This window comes from Suillus plorans (assembly GCF_016647745.1).
Source record: "Suillus plorans strain S12 chromosome Unknown HD556scaffold_15, whole genome shotgun sequence".
In the NCBI taxonomy this organism is placed as follows: domain Eukaryota; kingdom Fungi; phylum Basidiomycota; class Agaricomycetes; order Boletales; family Suillaceae; genus Suillus; species Suillus plorans.
The window spans coordinates 466955-493224 of NW_024537399.1; the positions used below are offsets into that span (position 1 = coordinate 466955).

Below are 26270 nucleotides of genomic sequence, written 5' to 3' on the forward strand. Positions count from 1 at the left end.
ACTGCCTTTCACCAGTGTCAGCCTATCATGATAGAGTACCATCAGAAAGTAAAGCACATGTCAACCACTATGGCCTCAATGACTATTTTAACATATACTTTCTTCCATGATGCCAACCGCCTGTTCGGGAACACCCTGCCCTACCAATGTTCGAACTGCAAGTGTGTGTATTCATGGAAGCACATCGTCTCCAACACCCTCAGTGCACTGAATGAAAGTAGGTTCATCTATCAGCACCTGAGCTGTGGTCATACTCTTGCATATACAATAGCACTTATCTCAAAATAGAGAAGCCTGAGCTCTTTCAACAGCATGGTCACCGTTGATTCTTGTATACTGCTCTTATTGCAAAAGACACAGACTTCTGCTGGGGCTCTTAACTTCAAGACCTGTTTACCTAACAATTTCCTTGAAAAAGTGCTGATGGCAGACCATCACAGTGGGCTCATGAGTGAAAACTGACAATAAAAATATTGCACAGTTGAATCCAAGGTGGATGTTAGAAATTGATGTTTGTGCCCAAGCAAATGTTGCAATTGGCAGGTTTGAGCAGGATAAAATCAATAAATGATGATCATGCTATTGAAAGAACTGACAAAATGCAGGTAAATGTGCCTTGAGGATTCGCTTCTGAATGTATTTATTGGGAGTGCATCTAACTGGTCTCAGCCAAGCGGTTAATACAGCAGAATCTAAATCTGTCTACGTGGGTTCAAAACCTGCTGAAGATGAATTTGCCAAGTGATCACCAGAGTCAAAATCTGTTTCTCTTGGACCATGCAGGTTTGAAACCTGCCAGTGATACAATTGATTTTCTATGAAAGCACACCTTGAAATTTGCTCATGGTCGGTTTGCTTGCAAGCTGATCCCAGTTGTGTTTAGCCAAGCGGCTGTTATCGCAGAATAAAATTCTGTTTCCATTGGAGTGCAACGAGTTTGAAACTTGTGGGATGTCACATTTTTTCTATAAGAACATGTCTTGAATATTTGCTCATACACAGCATCTCAGACATCGATCTTCATTGGTCTTGGTCAAGTTGTCGCCAGATTCAAAATCTGTTTCTCTTGAACTCTGCAGGTTCGAAACCTGCCAACAACATTTTTGTTCTATGAAATCATAACTTAACATTCCCTCATAGATATTTTTCTCACAAACTAATCTTCAATGGTCTTGGTCGTGTTACTCCCAAAATGGATTCAAAATCTGATTCTCCTGGATTGAGCAGATTCAAAACATCACTCTTTGATCAAAAGCACGATCCTCACCTTTAACATTAGATGGATCCATCTGATTGACCTGCCATCAGAACATATTCACATCTACATCATCAATAAATTTTGCAAACCATTTGACTCAATTGTCTGCAGGATGCATTGAGGATGCCTGCATAATGATATTGGCATTTGAAAAATTAGCAGAAATTCAGCGACCTGTCTGTTCAGGACAGCCAGGATGTCTAGTACAGTGATATTCTAATAGCTAATAGTTATGGCTCATAATGCTGAATCATACAGCGGTAGTGCTTCCACAAGGCAGAGCCAAAGTGCTTGTGAAAAGCAAGGTGTAATTTCATAGAATAAAAAAATTAGATTTCATACCTGCTCAATCCAGGAGAATCAGATTTTGAATCTATTTGTGGCAATGACATGTCAAGGAGTATTTTTATAGAAAATAAGATATGTCATTGACAGGTTTCAAACCTGCACAGTCCAAGAGAAACAGATTTTGACTCTGGTGATCACTTGACAATTTAATCTTTAGCGGGTTTTGAACCCACACGGACAGATTTAGATTCTGTTGTATTAACTGCTTGGCCAAGACTAGTTGAATGCACTTCCAATGAACTCATTCAAAAGTGAATCCTCAAAGCACATTTTTCTGCATTTTGTCAGTTCTTTCAATAAACATCATTATATAGATTACATACCTGCTTAGTTTGAGAGAAATATATTTTGACTCTGGCAACCACTTGAATAAGCTCAATAAAGAATCTCAGCCTTGACAAAATTGTATATTTTCACAACTGGGATTGGTCGAGTTGTCAATGTCCAAATGGACAGGTCTACTAGCAGGAAGCTAGAGTGACAAGCAGGGTTCTACTCTTGACTGAGAGATCAAGGTGTCTGGCTAAGGCAAGCTGCGGGGCGCAAAGATGTGGCATACACAGCATGTGTACTCGGGACAGTTCTTACAGATCTTTTGGAGATTGCTAAGTTGTTTTTTTGCTGCAAGAGTATCCAAAGAAGGGAGGACATGGGGGATGCCACGTGGTTCATCTTCCATCATGAGGAGGAAAAGGGAGGAGTTACAGACTTTGTGTTTTTGGTGGTTGTGAACAAATTCAGCAAGGGGGAGGTGCTCAGACCATTCCATAGGATTGGTTCTGCAATAGATGCAAAAATAGGTTTCTGATTCTTGGTTGAGGTGTTCTGTCTGATCATCGGTCTGGAGGTGGTATGTGGTAGATGTGGTGATCTTATATCCAAGGAGCTAAGTGAGTTCTTGAGAGAATTTTGAGATGAACTGCCTGCTGACTGCTGTAGCACTCAGATCGGCGTCGGGCACGTATCCTGCCAATCTCATAGGTGTCTCACATTATACTCCTCGGCACTCCTCTTACCTTCCAAGAGTTCTGTGCACTCATCCGAGTCATCCAAAGGTTGTACATCTCCTTCTGAGGCCTGTTTACACTTCTGATCCTCTGTACCATGTCCCATCCGTGTCCGTTCGACTTTGCTGGTGCATCTTCACTTTGTTTATCTTCTATTGATTATGTCGGAAAATTCAAAAATCCATTTTAAGCCATCATAATGGATTGAAATAGACAAATTCGGCTGCACTATTTTAATCCTGATGTAATAAGAGAGTCGTATTACAATAAAATTATTATTATTATTATAATTCGATTTGTAACAACGCTGGCAATAGAAATTTTAATGAATAGCGATACCTTTGCACTCCCCATTTGGAGCTTATTCGAACGTCGCAGAGCTCATTATAATATCTGCTACAATAATCATTAAAATTGCATTTGCAAGTCCCATGAGACTTGTTGCAATACTCCAAATGCGATTGCGAGAAGATTGTAACTTATTCACAACTGGCATTGTTCATAAATTGTATCATTGGACTGCTACTATCAATACAATATTATTCTATTAGTACTCAAAACAAGCTGTAGTCAAATGTCTAGATCAGCGGTAATATGTTATGAGGTCGCTGTGCAACCAGGGTTCAGGGTGAAACCTGTGCCAGTAGTAGTCAATTGAAAATTGAGCCAGCAGCCTGAGGGGCATGTCAAAATATGAAAAAAATGATCGCAAGTAAGGATAAACTCACCAAGACACTGCGAATGGTGGGCAATGACTTCGATCAGCATGGCTCGAGCTCGACGGAGGATCGACACACTGCAAATGGCGGGAACAACTCAGATCAGCATGGCTGTTACTCGAACGAGGATCGACACACTCACATCCTGCGAACGATGGGCAACGACTTGGATCGGCATGGCTGTTGCTCAACCGAGGATTGACAGACTCACTCACTGCGACTCCCCATCCAGAGTCGTCGAGTCTACATGCACTGCGAGTGAGCGAGAATGAGTGCTGCCTCTCATTCTTTTGTCACCTTCGGCGTCCTGGTGTCGTCCGCAAGTGTTCGTGCCATGTCAGCACTTGCTGGCGTGCATTGGGCGTTTGCGCATGGTGCTGGTGGTGTTGTATTATTAAGTGACAGTCTGGTTCAGGCAACAGAGTGAAAAAAGCAAACAAGTTATGCAAGGCTGATGTAATCGATTGCAATGCGTCTGACTGGACACTGTAATAAGTAGAACATGATGCAACAACTAACTAATACATCTTGCGAAGCAATTGAATATCATTTCTTCTGACGGACAGACTTGCAAGAGACTTGATTAGCCACAGCCTTCTTTTTCTTCCGTCCTCGAGTATGACCCTCTGCATCTACGGTTTGAGTAACCCCTTCATCGAGCTCTGTGTCACCCACCATCAGTAACAAGTGAGTTCTGAATCTGATTGGTGATTGCAGGAGCAGGCAGTGGCATCGGAGGAGCACTGGAACCATCGGAAGGTAATATTTCAGAAGGCATGGTCCGCGTGGATAACCTTGGAGTCGATAGTGGTGAATTCAGAGCGGACTGGGTGATGTCAGTACCCTGAGCAAGGTCACCCACAGGGGTAGAATCCAAATCATGGTCAATGTCGTTAGATTGCAAGCCAGCCATTGCAAGCGCCATCTGCGCAGTAAAGTCTTCCCCATCGGGTGCATCAACGGGCAGCTTCGCAGCTCCAAAGACATGTCCCTCGATGTGTTGTCTAATCTTCATGAGATACGGAGCATCCCAACAACACACCAGAATCTTCTTGAAGCTGTAGAATAGATTTTTATACTGAATCCCCGAGCTTTTGCCATGGCCGTCTTGAGAGAATACTGTATCTGGCGATAAAAGAAAAATAGCCTGGGATAAGGAGTACTTAGCGATGACAAGAGTGATAAAATAAACCGCTTACAATTGTAGTACTCCACGCAATTGCTCCGGGTGTTATGGCAGATACTCCCCAATTCTGAAAGTTCCTGGGTGGCCCACCCTTCTTGACAGACGTAAGGGATGCTTCGCCCATTAAAACCACTTTCAGGATCTGTTCAAAAGACATAGTTGTTGTCAATAAGCTGTATACAAATGAGGAAATGGCAACATACCTGAGCCAAGGGCTTCCAGTTACCGAATACAGTTGAATTGCTAGTATTGATGATGGCATTTGGAAAGAGAATGGGAGGAAATAGTGGGTAGGTACGGCTTCCGGGTGTAGTGCCTAGCAACCTACAAAGCTTGTCGATGGTGTCTCACTTTGAAGACATGACAAAGTAATCAGAGCTTAGCCCAAAAATGCGACCAGCAACTCGTCACAACTTGATGAGTTCGGAAGACCGACCTGCTTCAAGTGCTTGTTGTAGCTGGACGATGAAGATTAGCAAATATTGAAGTCAATCAATGATATACATACGTACAGTCTTATGAAAATGATTTAAGGGCACAAGATGGTGCAGGTGATCCGGGAGTACACTACGTAGCTCGGACAATAATGTGTCTGCTTCTGCAGCTGAGTTCGCATAGTGAGCCGGTCGGTCAAACGGCAAACCAGGGGTCGAGGGAAGAGTCTTCTTTAGTAGCTCGGTGCTGGGTGGGTACATCTCGTACATGATGCCATACTTCTTAGCGAACATCTTCACTTCCTCGTCAAATGCTAGAAGCTGGGAGGGTGCCTTGGAGGCTTTGCGAGAAGGTTTGTTCGCCTCCAAGATTGCATTCTTTTCTTCCAAGAGTCGATTGCGCTGCTTGATGGCTTCCAACTGGCCTTCGGACGAGCACAGGTGGAGCACAGACAGGCGAATTGGTTCCACGGGATCAAATGTTTCGTCCTAGACCTAATACAATCATGAACGGAGCGCTCTTGAGCTTCTCCAACCCATAATCATGAACGGAGCGCTCATGAGCTTCTCCAACGCACCTGGTACTATCAGAAGTAGGTAAGCAAGCTTTCCAGTCCATGATCATGAATACAGTACTCACCAGACAGTCACCCATAATCATGAACGGAGCGCTCATGAGCTTCTCCAACGCACCTGGTACTATAAGAAGCAGGTAAGTGAGCTTTCTAGTCCATAATCATGAACGGAGTGCTTATGAGCTTCTCCAATGCACCTGGTACTATAAGAAGCAGGTAAGTGAGCTTTCCAGTCCATAATCGTGAATAGAGTAAAACTCACCAGACAGTTACCCATACTCATGAACGGAGGACTCATGAGCTTCTCCAATGCACCTGTCGTATTAACACTAACAAAAAGCAGGTAAGCTTCCCAGTCAGTTATGAACGGAGCACTCACCTGATAGTTTAATTGCTCATCAGCGTCTGAATCTTTAGCGCACCTGGCATGTTAGGGAGCAGGAGGTCTTACTAGAACTAACCATAACCTTGCAATGCAAGATCATGCATATGAATTGTCAAGTATATGATGACATAAGAGAGTGATTAAGATAACACTGGCGTAATCAGTATACATGGGAGTCTTTGTGAAGTTTCATGTGAAGGAACATATCAGTGTCGATTGAATCGACAACAAGGAAGTCACCAGGCTGAGAGCGATCCTCAAGCAACAGCGCCCCCCTGATAATCGATTCAGTGAAAATAAACTCACTCTTATGCTGAGGTTGAGCTCCAACTCGCCATAAACCCAGGAGCCTGTCCTTCAAAGGTCGATTTTGAATGGGGGCATCACAAGGTTGAATAAGAGCCATGGGGTGACTTGTGCCTTCAACTAAGCACGTGAATATGAATATCAAGCGACCAAAGATGATCCTGTCTTGAGTCCTGATGATGACGGAGTCATATCTTGGGGCATTGTGAAACATCGGGGAACAGCGGAGGTAGTCTGTCGATGTCCAAAAATCAACCATCGACTCGAAGTTTGCTTTCAAGTACCGGAATTCTGTTACCTGCATGTGCGGCACAAATCAAAGTATTAGCGCTGTAGCTGGCTTATCAATATGAACGAGAATCTCACTATATTGGCACTTAATTCAAGTGCAACATGTCCATTTCGTGCAATGACAGGTATCATGTTGAGAAAGCGGTTAAGTTTGGTATGAAACTGATGAAATGCCGGGTCTTCAAGGTGTGCTTGCTGAATGGCATGTATCGACGATGCACACTGACATGAACCAAGCTTGATATGAAAGCTGGACTCCGGTCCAGGCGCGTTCAGAACTTCATCATCGGAATCTGAATCATCAAGATCACTCGCTTCTTTCCTTGCATTATAGGCATCAAGGTCGTTGATGCGATAGCGAATCCATGCAGATACAAGGCTCCAATGGTCCGCACGTAAGATCTATTAGTATTCACAGTAATCAATGCAATGCGCTTTCTCGTTTGGTTTGGTATTGAAATTCCGAGTAACGCCTTTGGCCTTGATATCGTCAAAAAGGTGAACGCCCAAGTGATATTTTGGAAAATCCCAACTCTTTGATTCACATTCAGACTCGGAAATATATTTCTATGGAGGATCCATCAGCCGTTTGATTCAGACAGCGCTAGCATGTCAGTGAAGCACAACTTATGTCCATGAGTCTTGAAAACTCGTCAAGAGTGGCTCGACCGGCAGCAAGGGTCTGTGTGGTATGAACCTCAAGAGCTGCGAACATGTCTACATCTAAATGGGCTCGAATACATTGAAGGAGCAGATATCCAGACTTGTGTGTTTCAGGATCGAGTACGTCATGGGCAACAAACAGAATCAACTACATGTAAAGGGACATCAATTAGAATTGAGATCTCAAGAGTGTCCGAGTCGATCACCTTTAATATGTCTTCATGCTTTGTCCCATCAGCGAAGCTAACTCCCATGACCTCCTTGAAGTGGTTGAGATTCCTCCACCTTGGCACTACTGCAAACCTGAGGAATGCTTATAATAGATGTTTACGATGAAACAAAAAAAAACAGACCCTTCATCAATTTTAGTCGCAGCGTGTCTACCAACTTCATTGACACATTTTTGCAGCTCGATCCACAAGTGTTTTCCCCACAGTCCTTCATGGTGAGTATGTAGGCGGTCAAAACAAAGGGCATGAAAGATGTCCAGAAGCTTTGATAGATTGAGAGAGTTCTGTTGAGTTATGCTGTGAACTTGATTCCAGAAATATGGGATTCAAATAATACTTACTTCGACATCTCTCAACGACTGAGACTTCAGCTTCTTCTCTCACTTTGCCTTGGTGTACTTCCTTCTTGCCTTCCTGAGCAAGCAAACAGCATCGTGACGTGTGCGAAGTGGCCAGGTCTTCAACAGGTTATGCAACTCGGCGCGCGGAACCAAACAAATTGGACATGGAAATTTGCCCATGACTCCACGGATCAGGGACATAATGCATCTGCAGACATTACATGTTAGCAACAATGATAGATGACACTCCAGACTGTACACACTGTTCCTCGTAGTCCGCAGACAAGATCGGAACGATAGGGAACATAAGGCGTTGAAGTTCATCCCAACACTCCACCCATCCACCACATTTCCTCTTCGATCTAAGACACTTGAGTATTCGCTTGAAGGACTCGTGCCAAACTGCAGCTTTGAAATCCGCAAATTTCTGTTTTCCCGACCTCAAGGGATCATCTTTGACCTTGAAAAAAATCAATGTTAGTTAAACAAAAATGAGATGAGATAGAATCACAATACAATGGGGAGCCAGGCGACAACTTGACCGCCACCAATGCCTTCACCATTTCGGATGGATGCAGGGAGGTTTGAAATACAGGCAATCACAGGGTAGCCTTTTTCACGACCAAAGGAAGACAACTTTGTCTTATCTGCGTAGAGGATGAATGCGAGAGGCTTTGCATGGCTTTGCATAGCTGACTGGATGTATTACACTGAGTCGCTTCAACTAATGGTGCACTGCTCGACACATACCTGAGCCTCCCAAAAAGTATCCACAGTCCAAGGCTCGTCAATAAATCTCACAAATGTATTACCGTCAAACTTTGACAGGTGTTGAGCGTCGAAGGTAAATTGAGGGCCAAGATAAGGATCGCGAAGAAGGTCGCACACCCAGTCCCATAAGTCCCGGTAGTAGAGAGTGAATTCTTGATCAACTCCATCGTAAGGCACTCGAATTGTTCGCTTTTGAAACTATCAAAACACGCTTGTCAGACAAGTTAAAATGAAAAATAGAGATGACCTTACTGGTGTTAGACGATGGGAAATAGCACTCCACATGTTCCGAATATCTTTGTAGTTGCACAGGCTGAAAGGTTCCTGCTTCGAGTGATGCAAAAGGTCAATTAGCCGCTCAATTTGAGGCTGGCTGAGAGTGGCTTCATGAGCAAGTTCAGCTACCTCAAAGTCCAGCCGACATCGAAATGGCGCCCAAGGTTGCGCATCAGGAGTTGGTGGGTCTTGCAAAAGGTCGCGCTGAAATGTTGAGAATGTTTGTGTCTGTGCTGGGATTCCAGAGTTAGGGTGATACTCGGTCTGAATGTCGTCAACATTGTGTCGATGTTCTGAGCCATCTACAGATGGTTCATGTGATGAAGGTATGCGATAAATATCTATCAAATGGCGGCTAGTTATAACATCGAAGATAAGGATGGTCTTTTTTGGCTCACCTTCCTCCTCAAGATCCATCCACTGGTCAACATCTGCAACTGGCTCATCTGAAATGTACGCATTCAAACTCTCTGCCTCAGGCTGATTCGACTCGTCGGCTCCATGGTGTGCATCGATTGGTATATTTACTATAGTTGAGTGTACATTAATATGTCCAGGGATCTTATTAAGACTGAATGAGAATGAACGCACCTGAAGGTCCATGATAAGTGTTCACAATGTGATTCCGGTCCTCCTCAAAGTCCCTTGCACGTTTTGCACAGGTGGTGCGATGTGTCTTGAAACCACGCAGCTTGAAAGATTTACTACAGAGGTCGCATTGGGCCACCTCTGCCATGTTGGTCCCTGTATTAATAGTTTAATTCATGAGTACTGGAAGCAGCTTTAAGGCGTAATACTTACTGATCCGTTTGACCAACTCAAATGAGAAACAACAACGGCGAGTTTAATCTATATTGGTCACGTCTGAATCTCATTGCAACTGCTTGACACACATGTACAAAGCATTACGATACCTTGCAATGATGCGAGGTACCATTACAATTTTAATATTATATTTATTTTAATGACCTGCTATTACAATTGTGGTGGGAAATTTCCGACATATTGCTTAGGGGCACATACATCATCGGCCCATTGAAAGCTTGATTGATATGTATAGCTGCGTGCCTCATGCGCTATTGCATGCATATCTTTGTAGCAGCTCGCCTTGAGTCTTATTACATTTCGGATAGCTTATCTCGCTACTGTTCTTGCCTATGCAGTTTCCAGACCTTCATGCTGTAGGATATAATCTGATTCACTAGTTACTCGCATTTCACTTCACTTCCCTTGCTATGAGTCATAGTTAGTAGAGTCGCTTTCGGATAGTTATACTTTGCGCAATCGATCCTTCTTGTTCATTTGGAATGATTGTTTGGCTTGACCACTGCCATTTCCCATCTCAATATCTTTGAGTTCTTTCAATAGACTTTGCATAGTCGTACTTTAGTACTCTCGCAAGTCTTATACTTAGACATACTGACACATCTTCAGAACTTCAAAAGCACCTTGGATGACTTTCCATTCTCTCATCCTCAATCTTAACAGACCTCTCTGCACTTATATTTTAAGAGGTAGTTCTACAGGCAGTCTCTGTGGGACGACTTACACTCGCACTCTGAGTTCTGAGGTGATCACTTTCTAAGTGTCCACACAGGATCTACTCTTTACACCGCAATCCGAGATAACCTTATTGTGGAATCTAAAATGTTTGAAGACATTCTTAAAAAAGAGTTTGACTACTCCTTCTGATGTAAAATCTTGTTATAATGAGTAATCATTCTTTGCTTCATAAGGCCATGGTCTACCATGACCATGACTGAGTCGAAGCCCCCAGAGGGCAGACAGTCAGTGATGAGACACAGATTTTAACTCTGGCGACAACTTGACCAAGACCAATGAAGATCAATGTCTGAGATACCGTCTATGAGCCAACATTCAAGGCACGTTCTCATAGAAAAAATGTGACATTTGACAGGTTTTAAACCTGTCGCATTCCAATAGAAACAGATTTTGATTCTGTTGCGACAACCACTTGGCTAAAGCCAACTTTGATCAGCTTGCAAGCAAACCAACCATGAGCAAATTTCAAGGTGCATTTTTATAGAAAACAAGTGTGCAGGAAAGTGTGGGTTCGGGTTTGCACAGGAGTTAATTGTTGGACAAATGATGAACAAGGATAGGGAAACTGATAGTGCTCTATACTCCTTGATGCATATATAAAAATAGGCTCATTCCTGCCCAGCACGGTTCTGAGTGTCACAGCAAGATGATGGTGGTTAATTTGTCAAGAGAGAAAAACATACATGAACTATGTAAGTAATGTCAAGCGCTAAAGCAAACTGAGAAGCGAAGTGAGTGCGTGATAATATGTAATATAAGGGTCCATGACATAGCATTATGGAATGTGTGTGCATAGTGCCAGCAATACTGTCAGAATTCACAGAAATAGAATAGAAATATGCACCAACGAACCGAATGGACATGGAATGGATGGACAAAGGACGAGCATGACTCTGTTATGACAGTCACATGGCTAAACACAACTTTGATCAGCTTGCAAGCAAAGCGACCATGAGCAAATTTCAAGGTGTGTTTTCATAGGAAAAAAATGAATTTTATCATTGGCAGGTTTCAAACCTGCACAGTCCAAGAGAAACAGATTTTGACTCTGGCGATCACTTGACAATTTAATCTTTAGCAGGTTTTGAACCCACACAGACAGATTTAGATTCTGTTGTATTAACTGCTCGGCTAAGACTAGTTGAATGCACTTCCAATGAACTCATTCAAAAGTGAATCCTCAAGGCACAATCTCAGCCTTGATATATTTGTATTTTTCCTCATTCCCCAGGTCATTAGGATGAAACTTGCAAGTTTGATGTGTAATCTGCTCTTCTTCTTCTTCAACAGAATCAAGACCTTGAGAAAGAATTAAATTGTTCTTATGCTGATCCTTCCAAGTTTGCATCGAGATTTTGGTCATATATCAAACTCTGTGTCAAAAATTCTCGCATTCACCTAGCAAAAAAGGATGCATGAAACCAACAGCAATGTCAATCAAGCTTTAGATCATCAGTGTTTGCTTGCTATACATTCATGTGGAAATGTGAAGGTGTGATTTCATTATTCATACAATCAAAATAAAAATGTTATTGTCAAGGTGTGTTTTTATAGAAAATAAAATTCATTGTGAGCAGGTTTCAAACCTGCACATTCCAAGAGAAACAGATTTTGACTCTGGTGATCACTTGACAATTCGATCTTTAGCAGGTTTTGAACCCACACAGACAGATTTAGATTCTGTTGTATCGACTGCTTGGCTAAGACCAGTTAGATGCACCCTAAATGTGCCCATTCAGAAGTGAATACTCAAGGTACATTTATCTGCATTTTGTCAGTTCTAATATTAATTTTCAACATCCCCCTTAAGTCCAATCATAATCCTTCAAATGATGAAAATATTATACCAGCAGTGTTGGATTGGACAACAGATGGACATGTAATGTAGGGCGCACACAGAAATGCAGTGCTTGGTATGGGACAGGATGTGATTTCATAAAATCAAAAATGTTATCATTGGCAGGTTTCAAACCTGCGCAGTCCAAGAGAAACAGATTTTGACTCTGATGATCACTTGCAATTTCATCTTTGACAGGTTTTGAACCTGTCACAGACAGATTTGGATTCTGTCATATTAACTGCTTGGCTAAGACCAGTTAGATGCACTCCCATTGAATCCATTCAGAAGTGAATCCTCAAGGTACATTTTGTCAGTTCTAACATTAATTTCTAACACCACCCTTGAGCTCAACCATATGTGATCCTTCTATTGTCAGTTGTCACTCATGACCCGGTTGTTAATCCCAAGACATCACGAACATCATTGGCCCACCGTTGTGATCTGCCATCAGCACTTTTTTTGAGCAATTGCTGGATAAACAGGTCTTGAAGTAGAGGCCCAGGAGAAGTCTGATGTCTTTTGCGATAAGAGTAGAATAAAAGAATCAATCGCAGCGACCATATTATTGAAAGAACTGTCATATCCCGCGTTCCGGATCCGGACCTATCACACCCATCATTTCCGGATTTCCGGATCCGGCCGACTTCTATGTATCGTCCGGATCCGACCCGCATCTAACCTCCGTGCCTTATCCCTTTGGTATTTCCCTTATCAGTTAGTACGCTTTATTTTCTGTCCCTTATTCATTTCCGTCTTCATTTTACTAAGTTCCGATAGACTAGTAATAGTCGTCCCATATGTTTTATCCATAGCTTGACATAGCCTTGCACTGCACTTACTGTTCTCCGTTATGTCCTCAGTAGTATATAAACCCTGTACAGTCTCTGTAGTTTCCTCAGTTCGAATATTATCTTAGACTCTGCTCATTCTCTCCTCCGTCCGACTTGAGTATCTCTCTCGTCGACCTCCGCTCGTCTTAGGATTGATTCCTATAGACTTGTCACCTCTGCCTCTACCTTTGGTAGTCCTCCGCTGTTTCCTTTCTAGTTCAGACTTCGTCCGGATTAGTCTTATCTCTTGTTCCCGAAACGTCCGCCGGAATTCCCGCGCATCGGACATCGGACTCCGGACATTGCCCGACGCCCTCCGGACATCGTCCGGTAACCTTCGGACATCGTTCGACAGCCTTCGGAAGTTAGGGGCATGTACTCGGGTAAGGGGCGCAGTGCACGAGCTGAAGCCAAGCCCTTCGGATCCGACCCTTGAGCACGTTCTTAACAAGAACTGACAAAATGCAGATAAATATGCCTTGATGATTCACTTGTGAATGGGTCCATTGGAGGTGCATCTAACTGTTCTTAGCCAAGCAGTTAATATGACAGAATCTAAATCTGTCTGCGTGGGTTCAAAACCCGCCAAAGATGAAATTGATCAAGTGATCCCCAGAGTTAAAATCTGTTTCTCTTGGAATGTGCAGGTTTGAAACCTGCCAGTTGCAACATTTGTTTTCTATAAAAATGCACCTTGAAATTTGCTCATGGTTGGTTTGCTTGCAAGCTGATCAAAGTTGGCTTTAGCCAAGTGGTTGTCGCAACAGAATCAAAATCTGTTTCTATTGGAATGCGACAGGTTTAAAACCTGTCAAATGTCACATTTTTTCTATGAGAACGTGCCTTGAATGTTGGCTCATAGATGGTATCTCAGACATTGATCTTCATTGGTCTTGGTCAAGTTGTCGCCAGAGTTAAAATCTGTTTCTCTTGAACTCTGCAGGTTGGAAACCTGCCAACAACAACATTTTTGTTCTATGAAATCATAACTTAACATTCCCTCACATAATTCAGTAAATATTTTCCATATTATACGGACAGCCGAAGTTGAGATACTTCCGAGTGAGACAGGTCATCCGAGGTGGGCCCAAATGGCAAGTGAGTGCTGTTAGAGTCGGTCGGGCCTACATGGATATTGCTGTTCAATATTGATGGATGGGCCAGTATGTGGTATATAATACAATTTCAGTATATACAGATGGGCCGAATCAGGACTGATAGAATCAAGATCTTGGCAGATACGAATGGGCCCAAGTGCATACAGTGCATGAGATGGTATTGTAATATAAGTAGGGTATACACGAGTGGGCCTGGTACATGACATTGGATCAGGATATCGGTAGACACGACTGGGCCTGACAAGGTCAGTACAAGGTATGGTATTCGAATCATGGTATACATGAGTGGGCCTGGTCATGACATAGGTTCGGTATTTCGGTATATACGGCAGGCCCAGATCAGTCAATACATGGCATGGGATTGGTACCCACACGAATGGGCCCAGGTAGGTCAGTACATAGCATGGAGTTAGGATGTCGGTAGACATGAGGGGGCCCGGTTATGTTCTAGCACATATATCTGTATGTTCGGGTGTACCGAGATTACGAGCGCGGCGGACAGGAAATGGCCCAGTGTGTTCTAGAATAACATCAGGGTGCATATGTCAGCCTATTCACAAGGGATCGCAGCACCATATTGGTAGATACGAGCAGGCCGAGATATCTCAGTATATGGCACACAATTGGGATGTCGGTAGACCCAAGGTGAGACTTAGGTGGATGAATGGGACCCGGATGTGTTCCAGCGCAAAATATCGATACAAACCGGTGCAATGCATTACATCGGTATTTTGGTAGGTCATGTTGGCAGTATATCCGGATATATTTTGATACCGCACCCATTCACATGCCAATAGATGTGCCGAAGTCACAAAATACACACGACCGAGATTCTATACAACATCACAAATAGTTATTTTCGCATATCAAATAACCACCGAAGGATGCACCAGATGATAAGGAAGAGCTGGGATATCCCAAGGGTACTCAACTATGACGTCACTACCAATGATTTACTAGCCTTATATATTCAGGAGATATTCATGGGCGTCCTTTTGTATGACTCTATTGTAATCCGTCATGACGCTGGTCAATGACAGTAAATGTACATGCAAAGTAGTGGGTAAGCATACATGTATGTAATATATATAACTACAGAGTACAAATTATTTTTTTGGGGACCCGCCAGTCGGGAGACTAGATAGGTCAGAGCACCCGCTCAAGTTGTGGTGATCGAGGGATCCTTGCCCTGCAGAGGCAGAATTATTCTCGGTAGTTGCTGGAGGAGCCGCAGACAAATCCCAGGCAGTGGTGAGATTTTTGCTGAGTTCCGATATACTCGGATCCAAAGGTTGAGGAGCTGCAAAAGGGGGGTGAAGCCATGTCCCGGGTATCTGGCCATATGGGTGTCCATGAACGGATGGCCCTGCAGAAGGGGGGTCGAAGGACGTCGAATGTCAGGGGATCTTCATGGCCTTGAGTGCATTGGCCATGTATCTGATCGATGCGACGTTGCCGCAGGTTTTCATCTCCACATCCTGAACCCTCTCCTCAACACTCTGGATCTTGTCCTCCATCGCAACGAACCTGGCGGCCCAGTTGTCATCCAAGGCGATGAACCTTGAATCCATCTCTCGATGAAGGGCATCGGTGCGATCGCCCGAAGTCTTGAACAACACCTCGAACTTACTGCCGAGAGCATCAATTCGGAGGAGCAGGTCCCGATTTGTCAGCTGTTCCATGGATTGCGGGATGGGGGTATTAAACCCGATCCGAGTAGATGGTTCGACGCGGTCGAAGGCAACGCCCATGTCGACGTTGAAGTCTGCAGGACTGGGTGCCGGTTGTTGCAGGTGTTCTACCACACAACATTAATGTGGAAATACAAAGAAAAAAACACCAGACATACCAATATCTGGATGAAACTCTGCGTTAACATGTTTCTCAGGAGATGTTGGGAGTGCAATGGCCAGGGAAAGTGGTGCGACTGTTGCTTGTTCTGGGAAAATCAATACCAAGAACAAAAAAAAGTGAAAAAGTGCTTACTGACATCAAGAACACTGTCACCATCAGCATCCTCATCTGACTCCATATGAGGAGTCGGTGGTGTTGGAGATCGCGGCTGGACCTTTGACACGGAGCGTGTTGACCGTGTACTCATGGGCACCTTGGGTCGATCTATCGACTTCGGCAAAGGAGCCGGTGCGTCGGTCTTCTTCTTGGCCTTCTTTGCCTTCTTGTTGGCAGCTGCAGCTGCCTTGGCCTTGCGTGCGGCGACCTCCCCTCGAAGGACAGTGCCACATTCAGGACCTGGTTGACGGCATTTTATCTTTCAGCCGTCACAGTTGCCACATGTCTTCCTCACCTCGCTGGATTTCTTGGCGAGGATGGCGGTGCAAGGAACATTGTCCTTGATGCAGTGTTCGCATGGCACACCGAAGATGCGGACCGATGATGTCTCTTCGGAAGACTCGGCATCCTCAGCATCCGATTCTGAAGAAGACTGGTAACGTTAGCGCAAGATTATGTGGATTTCGGTATGAAACATACCTCGGCTTTAGAAAGCAAGCGGTCTTGCACAATTGAGGGCTGATCACTTGGCCCAACTGTTGGTTTTCTCTGACTTGCGTGTTAGTTAAGGTGAGACTGTGAGATAAGAACACATACCTTTACAAAAATGACATCCTGAGTTGGGATGTTGTCATCATCCTCGACTACAACCTTCTTTGGCCCGTGTGGGCTTCATCTTCTTCCTGGGTGGGGCTTTACTGGCATCCAGCCGAGTCTTGCTCAACGGTTTGGCATTCCGGATGATAACCTCTGGGACGTTGTTGTCCTCGGATTCTGACGTGCTGGCCTTCTGTTTGGTCGCAGTACCTTGCACAAAAAGGTCGTGCTTCGTCTCGGTGATGGGAGGCGCCATAATTGGTGAGGCAGCATGCTCTTCGAAAGAGACTTGTGCCGACGATGGAGCCGGCGCAGGTATGGGTCCCAGTGCAGTTGTAGATGCGGGTGGGAGTTGGTATCCAACAGTCTTCTGGTATAGGGGATGGGCATGGATGCGGATGTCATCATCCGAGATTGATGACCAGTCCGGCAGCCCCTTCAACCTCCCGTTGAGGCTCTTGTCCCTGATCTCAGCAGCACAGGATAAGAGTATCGGCGCAATGGCAGTGGCGGTGCGACCATGCTGCGAGAATGTGGTCGCCTAGAATAGGTGCATTAGTCCGGTGATCAAAACAGGAACTTTGAACAATGACTTACCAAATTCACGGCAATCTCGTGTGCCAAAGTCAAAGCAGCCAGATTGTCTTCTGCGAGTTTTTGCGACCTTTTAACAAGGAGCAAAATCTTGTCAGTTATGGCATTCAACGCCTGGTTTGAAACCTCGGAGGTTGACATGATGAATGTAGCAGGTATTAAAAGTGAAGTGGTTGCGGGTACGGGTAATGGATATCAAAGTTCGGGAGAAAAGGCAGAGTCCAAGTTTGGACACGGTATATATAGGGAAGAACAATTTGGGCCACAGCGGTGCCGATGGAATTTGCCGATGCCTTATGCCCATTGTTCCTAGATGTAATGGTGCCACAGAGTGTTGAAATCTCAGCTCTTGCTGGGACAAATATCAAACAATAATGTGGAGAAGTCCGACATCATTGACCGCATATTCACATCCACATTTCAAACTATTGCGCACCACCTGTTCCCTATTTAACCCACCTATTCCCCACCCGAACATCGTGAACATAATCCCTGCATCATGTCACCCCGAAAAGTCTGGTTTTCGACACCATTGACAAGTGAAGAGCCGGACCCTACCTTGGCCGGTGAGTCCCTTGCCGGTGCTCTACGAAAGAAAGCCTTGGCAAAATGGTGGGGTAATTTTGTACCCATAGACCAGTGGACACTGCTGAACGTCCGGCATAAATTTAAGGATTTGCCATTTCGAAGTAAGTGCCTTCTTCGGCAGATCTTGTTCACAGCATAAGCAAGCTAATTCAATGCTAGAATACGATATGACTCCGGAAACTCGGATCGATACTCCGGATAGTCACTTGGGAGATTCAACTCCTGACGTCTACGACCGCAACTTCGCCGGAGTGGAGGAGGCCATTCATGAACTCTCTGGTAAACATTTTCCGTAAACTGATGTCTACAGTCTCACTTATTGATATATTTTCAGCGATGTTTGAAGATGATTGGGTTAAGTCCCGATCTCAACCTCCATCGGTCGGATCACCTCCAACGACCGAGTCAATAGACGAGGTGGAGGAGCTGATGGACTGTGATGGTCCTTTGTATGATCTTGGGTGGGATGGCATTTCTGCTGTCTCACAGGAGGTCAGACCACCATCCGAACAAGGTATGGCTGCTTGTGAGTGTTTGGTCTGTGTCCGGATGGGATGACTGACCCTGTTGATTTGAAGACAATGGGCCAATTTATGATCTCGGATGGAGCGGATTGATGTATCCGACTCTATCTGCGATTGATCATTCGGCTACACATGTCCGATCGCCATCCTTGGACAGCACACGCGCTTGTAAGTCGGTTTATCTATATTTCGGTCGATATCTTTGGCTAATAGAACATTGTAAAGTGGATGGCATCAATCAAAGTCCTATCTACAATCTCGGTTGGACATCGGACCCTATACCGCCATCGGTAGTATCTGCGGATGAGATTGAATACGGCCCTGTATACGATCTCGGATGGTTGTGTACCGTGATGTTGCCGGAGGAAGCCGAAGCCATTGATGACAACAACGACCTGGCGTATGACCTCGGCTGGGCTGCGACAACGGAAGAGTCGCCGGCGGCAGACAACAATGTTATTGATCTAACCATAGATGAGACACCCGAACCCTCTGCACGGCTCCCAATGGAGGAAGAGGTTATAGACTTGACCAAAGAAGATTCCCCTGTTTATGATCTCAGATGGGGATCTATGGCCGATGGCAAAGAAACAGGTAAATGCATGCGAATTTTATTTGAACATCGATTGAACATTTCCGACAGCAAAATCTGGGTGTTCGTCACCCATAAGGATGGATATGGATGTTCACAGTACATCTCCGTCAAATCATGCGAGGGAGGCCGAGGACAAGATCTTCCGGATGAATCGTCTCATGAAGGTGATTGGCAATGACATGAGTGAGTCTGATGTATTATCCAGCGACGATCATTCTAATCGATTTGCAGCCGATGAACATGTCCATGCAATTGTTGAAAATGCCGTCTACAGATTGAAAGATTCCCGCATTCCTGATCAAATACTCTTCGACAACAGGCGCATTTTTGGGATGTTTGCCGACTCGCGAAACTGAGTCACTGACGTAGGCCTGGACATCTGCAAGTTGCACGGCATGATTCAGCTTCAGCGTCGGCTGTTAAGAACTGCTGATAGTGTCATAGCATCTTTGGAAGATAACGATGATTAGATGCAATTATATTATGGGAGTGTCGGTAGTATACATGTTGTCTTCGTCTGTTTAATTGAATTATGCCGCATATAGAGGTGGTATACTCAATACATGAATGTACGGCCGGTGATAATTCACATTCAAATTATGTCAGATATAATTCAACAGTCCGTTTCAAATGCAACACCAACATTAGCACCATTCCTAGCAAACACTTATGACCTGATGAAGTTTGCTGCATATCTGGAGTTCGGCTTCTTGGATCGTTTGGGTGGGAGATCCGTTGCCTTGCTTCTTGTGCGTTTTGCGGGCGAGTCCTGTAATGCATCCTTGGCAGGACGTTTATGGCCTTTTGTGTTCAACCGAACTCTTTTCTCCTTCGGTTGTTCTAGCCCGTCTTTGGGACCATGTTGCCTCCCGCGCTCTGGTTTATCGGCAGTATGTTTGGAAACAGCTTCCTTGTCAACATCGTCCGAGCACTCGGCTAAATTCTTCCATAATTTTCCCCCAGGACAAGACACCGGTCCTACCCTCTGAGGATTGTCTAAAGGCGTCGGTGGTTCTTGGGAAGCTGATGGCTCTGGCACTCCCACTCCCAGTGTTACGTCCACAGCTTCTGAGACACTATGCAATGCAGTCGATTGTGCTAGGCGCGTTTTTGCTGGCTGTCTGGTTGTGATATTGGATACCACATCCCCTCCAACAAACTCCCGTGCGGATTCTTGACGAGTGTTTGATGATCCAGAAGCCTTCCCGGGTTTTGTTTTACCTCGGGACTTTATGATCGGCTGCCTATTCCTATGTTCAGCCGTGTGTGTCCATGTCCGAGGTGTGTTGTTGTCATCGCCCGAACTATCTGATTGGATGACCGCCCATTCTGCAAACCTCCTGACCGGTTTCGACAGCTCTTCATCCTCACAATCTTCATGATACTCCTTAGGCCATCTTACGGAAGGTTTGATTTCCTTGTCAGATTTACTCCACCACCCGTGGAACTCAAATGTCGCATCTCGGCCGTGCTCCTGTTGGTCGTACCAGAATTCCAACAACTCGGTGGCCTCTTGTCTGTTCATCCGAGAGGGCTCCTGAAGTTTTCTTCCATCGGGAAGATACAGCGGTGGGATAAGCTCCTCCTGCCTCGGTATTACTTCCTTCCATGGCACCACCTCTTTCGGCCGTCCCGTGCAATCCTCTATCATCTATGTGAGAATAGCAAAGCATGTATGTCACAGGACCGACGTACGATAATGCCAATTCAAGAAGGCTCGGACGACTGCCTTCCGGGTGTCTGAATCCATCTGTGTATGGTCCAGAAGGACAGGAAACCCATCATCCCCTATCTTCAGGACGTATGTCTTGTCTTTTCTGCCTTTTTTCACCAGGGTATCGTCAGAGTCTACTTCCTTGTCTTTCCATCCAACATCCATTAGCAAAGTTTGATTGCCGAAAAGAGCTCCCAGAGAGCTCACCAAACTGTTTGGACGCATAAGACTTCCATTCTGGCACTATATCCTTCCAGTTGTGAGTGTCAGTAAAACTACTTTCTCCATTACCAATTTCTCTGTTGAAGTCGTGGCTGTCGGTTGACTAGACCTGAGATTGTCCAAAATATGCTGAGTTGGTGACTTACCTTGAGACCATTAGTTTTCCTTCTTCCCCTTTCCAAGCCGACAGTATGAACAGCCGCATTCCTGCCTTTTTGAACATCTCGGCAGCGACATGTCGCAGAATGTCCTCGCTCTTTCGTCTCGCCGTATCCGCTTGAACATTGGGAGGAACTCCCTGTTTGTTCCACTCTACAGCCTTTTCGGTAGCTTCCTCCACCTCCATCTTGGTGAGAGAATTCACCATGTCCCCGAAATACTTAGAATAATACTTCATCATATCCTTTTCCCCAGCCTTCACACCAGTGTCATCCTCAATCTTCTTCAGAAGCTCCTTCTTCCGGAGAGCGCCAACCACCGTCTGGTATGTCCACTTTCTTCCGAGATTGATAGGGGCTTTCATATCCTTCTTTTCACCGTGGTTCTGTAACCATTTCCGGTAGATCTGCATGCCAAACAATATTAATCATTCAATTCCCCAAGTCGATTGAACAAGGCACTCACAGTCTTTCTTGACCTCAGCTTGGCAGCATCCATCTTGGGTGCCTTCAGCCGAGCCTCTGTAGTGGTGTCCTTCCAGACCTTGTTTCTGTCTTTACCCGAAGTGTTGTCCCATTGCTCCAGGTGGGACTCCAGAACAGCAACCTCCTCTCTATTCAGAGGCAAGTGCTTGTGAACTTCTTCTTCCGACTCCGAGGTGTTCCCTGACATCAATGAAATGTATAGCAAGATGGAAGGGAAGGAGACGTGTCTGAAAAGAGGTTCAATTTAAACCAAAGTTGTTTGTTTCGTAATGGTTATTTTGAGGCATAGATAACTACAATCCAATACACTGACAATGTCCCGTTGCACAATCTGGTGGATTTATTGGCACTCTTGATCTTCAAGACATTTACCCACCAATTTAACTCATTTCACTAGTCAGTCAACTTCGGAATTCAGGTATAGAATCACACAGATGTTTTGTTTTGTTCATCTTCCCGAGAAATTCCTTAAACGTCCCATGGGTTGGGATCAGCTATCAAGTTACAGAAATCATGGAATCACCGCTATTCATTTGTCTCAAAGTTATGCCAGGACATCCTCATCTTGATTTGATTCTTATCGTATGAGAATGAGAAGGAACTTGTGGTACTGCGAACAGATTCGGAGTAGATGGTTGTGGTTGCTGTTGCTGTTATGCTCCAAGGCGTCCATATCAAGAATGGTATCCAAAACAATGTTGGCCTTATGAGAGTGAGAAGGAACTTGGGTGACCCGGAATGCATCGGGAGGAGATGGCTGTGGTTGCCCCTGTTCTCTTAGAGGCCCTGGGTATTTCTTAACAATTGAATTGAATGAATGTCACTCAATCCACCCAATGACTTTTTCGAACTGATCGCCCTAATGACCCCTCAGCAATTCAATTGACTATGATCTAATCTGTCCAAATTGATGCACACCTTATGCATTGAGATCTAAATTTAGCACAAAATATTACCATGGGAGCCAAGCTAGGGAAGGTCTAGTTATGAGACTGTGATGCAATCAAAGGTCACCTTTCTGTCACCATACCACCACCATCATCTCACAGACCTGGACATGGGCAGATCAAAGGCTATAGAGGTCACACCTCCTGGGACCATCCACCTTGTGAAATGGAGCCGGAAAAAAACTAGCCAAGGCATCAAAGGTCGGTGGGTGTCAGCCGAGCCTACAAAGACTAGCAAATTAGTTCATTCATCGCCGACCAAGTCTCCCACCAAGCAGCCTTCTGGTGGGTTGATGCATAGATTCTCCGAAGACTTTGAGACATGCTATGGCGACCAAGGCGGCATCAATTCCATAAGACTTCCAAAGAGCCAAGTGAAGAAAAAGAGCGGGGATATCTACCTTCATAAACATTAAACTCACATCTGGGACCTATAGACTCCAAATGAGTATCTTCGCCAGTGGAAATTTAGGGTGGAGGATTATTTGGATATGCTCCTGGAACGAGAGGCTCCACCTCCAAATCGGGTGTGCTGCTTGTGTGATGGTGATGGCGCATACAAGTGCCATGACTGTTTTGCTGAGCCGATATTCTGTACAAAGTGCTGCCGGACTCAACATGCAAGGCTCCCTTTCCACCGGACGAGTCAATGGAATGGAGATTTCTTTGATAGAACTACACTCGCTAAGCTAGGTGTAGAGATCCACCTCGGTCATGGAGGACAGCCTTGCCCCAACCATAATTGGGAATGGGAAGATACCGATGATGAGGACCGGTATACTGCATCTTTAACTGCCGGAATTCCAGGTGTAGCGAAAACGGCTGACAGACATGGCGATTGGCAATGCACCGAACTGTATGCGACAGCATACGAGGATGTCTTTTTAGAATCAGAGCCTGCAGCTACTTTCCCAGACTTGCCCGAGGTAAATACAGCACAGATTGGCAGGACCACACTCACGATTGTTCACTCTTCGGGTGTTCACATTTCATCTGTTCGGTATTGTCAATGCGCGGGCACCTGAACTCCCGACAAACAGCTGTTTGAAATTGGACTGTTTGCGGCATCATTTACCCGGCCGAAGACAGCATTTACTTTTGCATTGTTGGACGATTTCATCTTGGACAATTTAGAGTGTGGAACATCGGGGATGAACTATTACAGCAAATTGCGAAGAATCACATCTAGCTTATTCCCTCATGCGGTACCGGTAAGCAGAGTTGTGCCATCACAAGCACTGACCGAATATGTGACAGGACTGTTACCGGGAGATGATGCGAGTTGCAAGACAATGGCGCCAGCTGAAGCTATTGAAATGGAACGGATTCGGTCATGAGAAGAGGGAACCAAAAGATGGGGAGCTGGCTCTCTTCTGCCCAGCTTGTCCCCAACCAGGCATCAATGCCCCATTGCAACCCGAAAGTGATGAGACCACCCACGGATGGATATATACGTGCTCCCTGGTTATGGACAGTAATTTCAAAGCAGAGCATCTATATCCGACGCACCCAGAAGATGAAGTTTGGTTGACCGACAGCAAAGGATTCATGGTAGGAAGGGTGAGATACCAGGCGCATCTTGCTGTCGCACAAGATTCAGCACAGAGATCCGAATGTAATAACCATAGAGCGGTAAATCAGGCCAATGCATCTCGGCATAAGCTGGAAGCTACAGGAATCAGCGGGTGTATGTGTGCTCGGCACGGCTGCTTTGTGCCGAATTCCATGGTGGATTTTCAAAAGGGCGAAAGGTGCGGACATCCGATATCATGCACAATAAAATGACATTCGGGAGCAGACAGATGAACATGGATTATGCCCTTTGCAATGCGCTTGCTCATAATACCGACGGCCTATGCAGGGCATTGACTTTTTATGATGTCAATTGTCAGTACAACAGACATTTCAAGAAACGGGTGGAAGACAGCCTGCATATGAACATTCCATCGGAAATGGACATAGTCCTGGGAATCAGGCTATGGCATGTTCATGGGCATCAAGACAAATGCTTTGTGTGATATGCATCAAATTTTATTCCCGGAGCTGCAAGAATAGATGGCGAGATCATGGAGACCCTTTGGGCTTCTCTCAATATAATTTCCCCGGCAGCCTGAGGAATGTCGACCCCCCACCGACAGGAATGCCTCGACTTCCAAATGAACAACTGCAACTTCATGAAGATGATTCAAATGGGTGGGTCTCATGATTGGAGTTCCGGGTATAGCATCTAATAGCAACAGCTGCATTTCTGTCCTGCAAGTACAAGGAAGCTAAATGCGGGGTCGCCGAAAGCACCGAAGCATTCAACAAATTGAATGGCTCGGCAGATCCTGTCATGGTGGACCGGTGGGAATCCCAAGAGGTGCAAGCTCAAGCATCACGTATTACCGACCCTGCGGCGCTTGATATATATGAAGTGCAGTTGCAAAAGGGTGAGTGTCAGTGGTAATTTATTCGCCGAACAAGGACTTATTGGAAATTTTGGTAGCACGATCTAGGAAGGATATTGAACTGGATTTGCTGGAGACCTCTGTCCGGCGCCCTGGGGTCAGACCTCAGATAGGATCAGCCACATGGCTTGCCTCTGGGATCACTATTGAAGAAATGCAGCTCGCGCTGGCCATGGATTTGCGCAGAATGGGCTGGCATCCCACCGAAATGCAAACACTTGATATCGGCCGACATAGAGTTCGGCTGCAACAGTCTATCGACGAATTCACCGCCGGAGCAGCGAGGTACATCGGAGATGAATATGACGCTGATGATGGCATCACCATAATGGACGTCGAATTCGTAGAAGACGGCACCAACACTCAAGATTGCAGTGAAGATGATTTGGACGCGGGAGAGAACACGCCGAGGGTCTCGCTTCGACCGGAAACTATTGCCATCCCACTGCCGTCCAATTTCAGCAAGACAAGATGCGAAGAGCTTGGGATTGAAGCCCTTGTCAGACAAGAAACTCTCCATGAAGGACAGGCCAATGACATCTTGCACACCATCAGAGTGCATCTGGCTGACAAATCTGTTTTGTTTTGGACAGTAGTCCGCCCGGCAAAGTCCCAAGCCAGCACCACCTGGGCCTGGGCCCAGGTTCATTCGGTCAAACATGTGATCAATCTGAACAGCATGATCTACAAGAAATGCAGGTCGCAGTTGTCTAATCTCGGTGCCTATCATATGCTACAGAAATATCGGCTGTTGGAAAGAACTGAGCTCAAAGCAAACTCAGCTGTCGCAGACCCGAACATACGAGGTCAGAGAAATTTGACGCTGCCGTGGTTTCGGTCGTTGGATGTTCAGGGGGATTTGGTGAGCAACGACTGGCTCAATGAATGTGAGTTACGATCTCGGTGCGAGACATGTTGTTTATGTGATTTTTGCATCAAGTTTACAGGGTGCATTGGCTTCGTACAAAAGCTTTGCGAGACCACTGGGCCGAAGAGTTAATTCTTGTGAGACATGAGATGCGTTGGACCATCAATTTTCTTGCCCACAAAGCCGAATAACCCATCGGGCAAATTCTATCAAAGATGGACATAGGTGCTATGCGATCAGACAGGCACACATGTATAGACAATTAGCCAAACACACGCACTCCCGGTTCGTGGAAGTGGATCCGACATTCGGTCATAACTTGTGACATAATATTGAAATATAAGATAGACACTATGTTATCAACATGTGATGTCAT

At 45.2% G+C, this 26270-nt stretch overlaps 7 protein-coding genes across 7 annotated transcripts; 2 read left to right on the top strand and 5 right to left on the bottom strand.

The window, feature by feature from the left end:
• Positions 1-3999: 3999 nt before the first annotated feature.
• On the bottom strand, positions 4000-4862 carry HD556DRAFT_1233139 (uncharacterized protein; the record flags this gene model as incomplete). Its single annotated transcript, XM_041297572.1, has 3 exons — positions 4000-4479; positions 4532-4660; positions 4722-4862. Coding segments are annotated over 3 exons (750 nt in total), but the record flags the coding sequence as incomplete, so codon positions are not given.
• Positions 4863-5210: 348 nt separating this feature from the next.
• Positions 5211-5372, bottom strand: HD556DRAFT_1203837 (uncharacterized protein; the record flags this gene model as incomplete). The annotated part of the gene is made up of 1 exon (XM_041296426.1): positions 5211-5372. A coding segment is annotated over one exon (162 nt), but the record flags the coding sequence as incomplete, so codon positions are not given.
• Positions 5373-6072: 700 nt separating this feature from the next.
• HD556DRAFT_1431036 (uncharacterized protein) lies at positions 6073-9393 on the bottom strand (the record flags this gene model as incomplete). Its single annotated transcript, XM_041304966.1, has 13 exons — positions 6073-6516; positions 6585-6700; positions 6737-6911; positions 6981-7041; positions 7160-7320; positions 7379-7475; positions 7526-7699; positions 7787-7951; positions 8076-8203; positions 8260-8439; positions 8494-8712; positions 8767-9092; positions 9189-9393. 13 exons carry the CDS (start codon positions 9391-9393, stop codon positions 6073-6075), a joined length of 2451 nt encoding a protein of 816 aa, XP_041162778.1.
• Positions 9394-15538: 6145 nt separating this feature from the next.
• Positions 15539-17483, bottom strand: HD556DRAFT_1440786 (uncharacterized protein; the record flags this gene model as incomplete). The annotated part of the gene is made up of 8 exons (XM_041306172.1): positions 15539-15939; positions 15991-16080; positions 16128-16410; positions 16447-16584; positions 16632-16700; positions 16749-16795; positions 16851-17289; positions 17346-17483. 8 exons carry the CDS (start codon positions 17481-17483, stop codon positions 15539-15541), a joined length of 1605 nt encoding a protein of 534 aa, XP_041162779.1.
• Positions 17484-17841: 358 nt separating this feature from the next.
• On the top strand, positions 17842-19405 carry HD556DRAFT_1440787 (uncharacterized protein; the record flags this gene model as incomplete). The annotated part of the gene is made up of 7 exons (XM_041306173.1): positions 17842-18031; positions 18090-18209; positions 18265-18456; positions 18509-18622; positions 18680-19048; positions 19098-19232; positions 19281-19405. The coding sequence occupies 7 exons, from the start codon at positions 17842-17844 to the stop codon at positions 19403-19405; spliced, it is 1245 nt and encodes a 414-aa protein (XP_041162780.1).
• A 311-nt stretch (positions 19406-19716) lies between these two features.
• HD556DRAFT_1440788 (uncharacterized protein) lies at positions 19717-21816 on the bottom strand (the record flags this gene model as incomplete). The annotated part of the gene is made up of 5 exons (XM_041306174.1): positions 19717-20693; positions 20745-20909; positions 20971-21077; positions 21132-21550; positions 21610-21816. The coding sequence occupies 5 exons, from the start codon at positions 21814-21816 to the stop codon at positions 19717-19719; spliced, it is 1875 nt and encodes a 624-aa protein (XP_041162781.1).
• A 1204-nt stretch (positions 21817-23020) lies between these two features.
• On the top strand, positions 23021-26026 carry HD556DRAFT_1431037 (uncharacterized protein; the record flags this gene model as incomplete). Its single annotated transcript, XM_041304967.1, has 9 exons — positions 23021-23103; positions 23202-23383; positions 23444-23571; positions 23617-23787; positions 23834-24327; positions 24375-24463; positions 24552-24588; positions 25075-25913; positions 25974-26026. 9 exons carry the CDS (start codon positions 23021-23023, stop codon positions 26024-26026), a joined length of 2076 nt encoding a protein of 691 aa, XP_041162782.1.
• Positions 26027-26270: the final 244 nt, after the last annotated feature.